Genomic DNA, 5,562 nt, shown 5'->3' on the forward strand with positions numbered 1-5,562 from the left:
TATATTTTAATCCTAACATTATTTACACCGTGCCTTTAGGTACAGACATACGCTAGTTATATTATATTGATACTAGCATGTGAAATAGTTGAAGATTATCTTGTTATATATTGTGAAAATAAATGAAATATAGAGTTAGAAAATTATTTTTAAAAAATTAGTAGGCAATCCTATTATACATTTTACAAATATCAGAATGTAATTTTCTCCTCGAATAGCTCCGCCCCTGACTTTAGGCTCGAAGTTGCATTTTCAGAATATGATTTGGAATTTTTTTACCAGAAATAATTGAAGTCATATTTTGAGAACAATACTTTGGTGAAATCATATTTTCATAACACAGGTGCGGAAAACAAATTCCAAATTACTTGAGTTGAGTTTGAGTTTGAAAGATCTGTTATTAAAATAGCATAGTTTGGTAGAACAATCCTTTAACCAATTTTAGTACTCTATTCATTGAAAATTAAATAAACATAACTAGTAGTAGTAATAGTAAATGATAATAAATTCGAGGAAAAGAATCACAAATCTTCAAAATACAGAGCTATATACAATTTCAGCCCCTATCTAGAGGCAAATGCAGTTTCAACTGTCCTTCCGATCTTATTATTGTTATTACTTTTCGAGCATTGAGAACTGTGCTATAGCTTTTAGCTGTACTTGATCTTGTATCCTCTGTTCTTTTCCCTCTCTACACTTCTTTGCCACATATATTTGGAAGCAATAGGCCTGAGTTTGGAACTGTGCTTCTCAGTTTTCTCAATGTCCTGTTTGATTCAATCCCTTTGGACCTTTCTTTCTCAATTTCCCATCTGGGTTTTTGATAAGATGAGTGATTTCAACAAAAAACCATTTGGATTTTCTCATTCTATCTCACCTCCTCTATAGCTCTGCTTCTACTCCTCTGTTCTTTTTTACACTCTTATGTCCCTGTTTTTTTGTTTTTTGTTTTTTTTAATACAACTCTCATAATGAGGACTCCAAAACCATCTTGTTGTGTTCTTTAGTGAAGAACTAAGGGACTCATATGGATCACTGATAAGAAAGTTGACTTTGGTGTTGGAGCCAATCGTCTCCATTCTTGATTCCCCTGTTTTTGCTCTGTTTTAATCATTTTTGTTCTTGGGTTTGGTTTAGCTGTGGATTAAGTCATCCCCATGAAGATTTTCAACAACATCAGTGATTGTGTTTTGGTTGTTTTCATAATTTCTTTGGGTGTTTTGTGTAATGGAGAAGAAGAAATTTCAGTAGCACCAATGGAAAAAACAGAGAAAGAAGCTCTGTATTATACTATACAGGGTTTTGTGGGTAATTGGTGGAATGGCTCAGACCTCTATCCAGATCCTTGTGGTTGGACACCTATACAGGTACTTTCTAACCAACCCTAGTGTTCCATATTTTTTTGGAGAATCAATAATCTAAACCATTTATAGTTATACATCTGTCATTTATTTATTTACTTGTTTATTTTATGTTTCTTTGCATTCTATGGTATCTTTGCTGTTAATTCTGTTTGAGCAATCACATCTTTTTTTATGATAGATATTCCATTTCTGTTTTCCAACTACGGACTTCATTAGAAATATTTTAGGAAACTGTGGATTTATTTTTTAACCTTAATCATTCAAGAATAATAACCCAAATTTAGATAGGATAGTTTACTTATAAATTTGGAGACTGAGTTAAATAGCTTGACTTTAATGAATTCGAAATCACCATGTAGAACTAGTTATTTGAAAGCATGCTAAAGATTTTCTTTTTAACCATAAGGATCCTACTAAAATGCATAAATCTTCTATCTCAACTTTTCTTCTTTCATTTTTTTTTATTTATTTAATCTTAAATCCTTTGATTTGAAATATAGTCAAAACTAGAAGCCTTTTATGAACTCATTTTTCCAATTTTTTTTTTTTAAATTTTATGTATGCTATTTCCATATTGGGAAGTTGAGATCTATAAAAATTTTACAAACCAATTTTCTGAGAACTTGTGATATTTCTTGTCTTTTTGTTTGATTTAAAAAAAAAAAAAAAAAGCAGAAAAATAAAATGGATTCAAATCAACAGTTGTTACTGAACCCTGATCAATATTCTCTTGAAGTGAAACATAACATATATCTGGTACCAAGAAACAATAAGAATAAAAAAAAATTAGCTTGTTTGGTTTTAATTTTTTGAATTCACTTTTCAAAAAGTTCAATTTTTTAATTTTCTGTATTTTTTTTTTATTTTCACTGAATTTTTTTTAACATTTTAAGTAATTTGTTTTTTAATTTTTAGATATACTTAACATAAATACACTTAAAAAGTATAATATTTGTACAAAAAATCTTTAAAAAATTCACTAAATATCAAAAATAAAAAAAAATATGAAAATTTAAAACATTTTTTCGTATTCTTGTGTATTTATTGATTTTTTAAAATATTTTACTTTTTAGATACATCTAAGTAAGGTATATTTAAAAAAGTAAAAAAATTGTTTAAAATTTTAAAAATATTCACTAAAAATAAAAAATTTAATTTTCAAAAAATTGAATCTAAAAAATTGAAACCAAACAAGTCAATGTTTTTTTTTGTTTTGTTTTTTTGTGGGTAGATCAGCTGGAAAAAAAACTTTCTCATTTTTTTTCAATACTATCCCGTACAAGAGATATTAAAGTAATAATAAATGAAGTTTTGATTTATTGAATACATTGTTTAGCTGTCTATTCAGGATTTTTTAGTACCGTCCTTTTTTAATTTTTTTTTTCTCCCTTTCTACAGGGTGTATCTTGTGATCTCTATAATGGCTTTTGGTATGTCACTGCCTTAAACATTGGCCCTATTCAAGACAACTCTCTTCATTGTGCCCCAAATCCAGAATTTAAACCAGATTTATTTAGACTCAAACACTTAAAATCTCTATCAATCTTCGATTGCTTTGTTTCGCCCCACAACCACCCTATCCCAATCCCAACCGATAACTGGGAATTACTTGCTACCAACTTAGTATCACTAGAATTCCGATCCAACCCTGGTCTCATCGGTCAAATTCCCACTGTTTTTAGTGACCTAAGAAAGCTCCAATCTCTCGTGCTATTGGAAAATGGATTAACGGGCGAATTACCAACAAACATTGGCAATTTAATCAAATTGAGGAGGTTAGTCCTTGCCGGCAGCGAATTTAGAGGTCAAATCCCAGAAAATTTTGGTGCGCTATTTGACCTTTTAATCCTTGACTTGAGTAGAAATTCACTATCAGGGACTTTGCCTTTGAATTTGGGAACATTGACTTCACTATTGAAGCTTGATTTGAGCAACAATCAATTAGAGGGACAAATTGGAAGTGAAATTGGAAATCTAAAGAATCTAACACTGTTGGATCTCAGCAAGAACAAATTTTCAGGTGGGTTGACCAATTCACTCCAAGAATTGTCTTCTTTACAAGAATTGGATTTATCAAACAATCCAATTGGTGGAGACTTATTGAGTGTGGAGTGGCACAGACTACAAGGGTTAATCTTTTTGGATCTGTCCATTATGGGCTTGACAGGAGGAGTTCCAGAGTCCATGATAGGCTTGAAGAGGCTGAGGTTTTTGGGTCTTAATGAGAACCACCTCACAGGCAATCTCTCCCCAAAGCTTGAATCTTTGCCTAGTGTGAGTTCACTATACCTAAATGGGAACAATTTGACAGGTGAGCTTACATTCTCAGAATGGTTTTATGGGAAAATGGGGAGGGGTTTTAGGGCTTGGAACAACCCTGGTCTGTGTTACCCAGATGGGTTGGTGTCACCAACAAATCATGGTCCAATTGGGGTAAGACCATGTCATCAAGAGGTCACAACACTACATGGGTTTGAATTTGATCCTAATTTGAAACCCAAATTGGGTAATGGGAATTTGAATCAGAAAACCCAATTCATGTCTTCTTTGGGATTTTCAAGGTATGGTGTTGATGGGTTTTGGTGTGTATTTGTGGTAGAGACATTGATGATTCTTCTTCTAGTCTTGAATTTTTCCCTGTAAGGTTTACTTGTAGGAGGATATTTGATGTTATGAAGATTAATCTTTTTCTTTATCCTCTTTTTTGATTTTTATTTTTTTTTAATGTTTTCTCTAATATCGATTAGCATCAAGGTAATGTGTAGTAACGTAATTATATTTTCTAATGGTTCATAGCCATTTGTTAAGTCGTTTATTTAATATATTCTCTATCTTGTAGATATATATATATATATATATATTCTCTGTCTTCTTGTAATCAATTTTTAGGAGTGGTTTGAAATCTTCATTCCAAAAAATTGGTAATTTTATGAAGTTATATTTTTTTATATTTGAACTTGTGACGTAAGTGTCCGAAGACTTGTCAATCGCCACTCACCTCTAGGCTATTCACATGGGTTTTAAGTTTTATATTTTGAAGACATTAAAACATTTTTCTGTTGCTTGATCTTGTAATTTTTCTTCTTGTTCTTGGAACCTAGCTAGTAGTTCTTTTCGGTTTCTTTCTAGTGAACAAAGCAACTTATAAAGCTAACTTGAACACCGGTGTATATTTGAAAGGAAAAGAACTGAATTAAATTGGGATCTGTGGAAATTAGGCATTTTGGCAGTTTGTATCTTTGATTGTTTTTTCGAAAGCATTTTGGCATTTGAATATTAAAAAAAAAGGCATTTTGGCAGGTATGACTTTATTACATTGAAAGTGAAGTATAAGGGGCATAGACTGTAAGGCAGTCTTCCCGTAATCTGGACATAATTCATATTGGACTCACCTCACATTTTAATTTATATAACATTTAATTTAATTTTTATCAAAAGTTTGTTAGTATAAATAAAAAAAGATATTATTATCTATTTTTCATTAAAATATGAGAGATTTGATCAAAACTCAATCATAATAAAACTTTAATGTATTAAAGACAAGTATAAGAAGTTTTTCTTAAAAAATCCAACACACATTATTATTATTAAAATATTAAATTTTAAAAGAATATAACTTTTGATATAGATGGTGATTTTTAATAAAATTAGTATTTTTATAATCTTTTCATCAAGATCTATGAGATAAAATCCATGTTGACTATGAAAATCTTTAAAAAAAAATATATTATTGTCAAAATTGATGGAAAAGTAATAGTAACATGTTATTCTATTTGATATTAACATGTTACTCTGGCAATATTATCCAAAAAAATATATATATTTTACTTTATTTTTACTCAATTATGTGTTTTATACTTAGGAGGTTTATGAAGCAAAATAAAATTGAACTGTCAGTTTCACCAAATAAGGATTGAATGGAGGAGTTTTGGTTAAATTTCTCTTGAAATATATATTTTATCATGCACTTCTTTGTATCTTCATACTATATGTATTAGTTTTGGTCTCTTTAACTTTATTAAAATGGAAATCAGTGTAATCTTGTCAAAATTATGAGAGATGTAATTTTTTTAAAACCATGCTTTTCTCCCATTCGAAATTTCATTTGGAATGTGCTGTTGGGTTTTGTAGGCCCACTATGGAGTCTATATCGACGATTCGAATCGTTTAATATTTAGAATTCGTTGAGTACTTCATC

General features: G+C 30.0%; 1 protein-coding gene across 1 annotated transcript; it reads left to right on the plus strand.

Annotated features, from left to right (window-relative positions):
* Positions 1 to 581: 581 nt before the first annotated feature.
* LOC114257103 (uncharacterized) lies at positions 582 to 4,057 on the plus strand. The gene is made up of 2 exons (XM_028196833.2): positions 582 to 1,367; positions 2,763 to 4,057. Exons 1-2 carry the CDS (start codon positions 1,158 to 1,160, stop codon positions 4,005 to 4,007), a joined length of 1,455 nt encoding a protein of 484 aa, XP_028052634.2. The 5' UTR covers positions 582 to 1,157; the 3' UTR covers positions 4,008 to 4,057.
* The last annotated feature ends 1,505 nt before the right edge of the window (positions 4,058 to 5,562 follow it).

This window comes from Camellia sinensis, chromosome 10 (genome assembly GCF_055761805.1).
Source record: "Camellia sinensis isolate YWXY chromosome 10, ASM5576180v1, whole genome shotgun sequence".
NCBI lineage: Eukaryota > Viridiplantae > Streptophyta > Magnoliopsida > Ericales > Theaceae > Camellia > Camellia sinensis.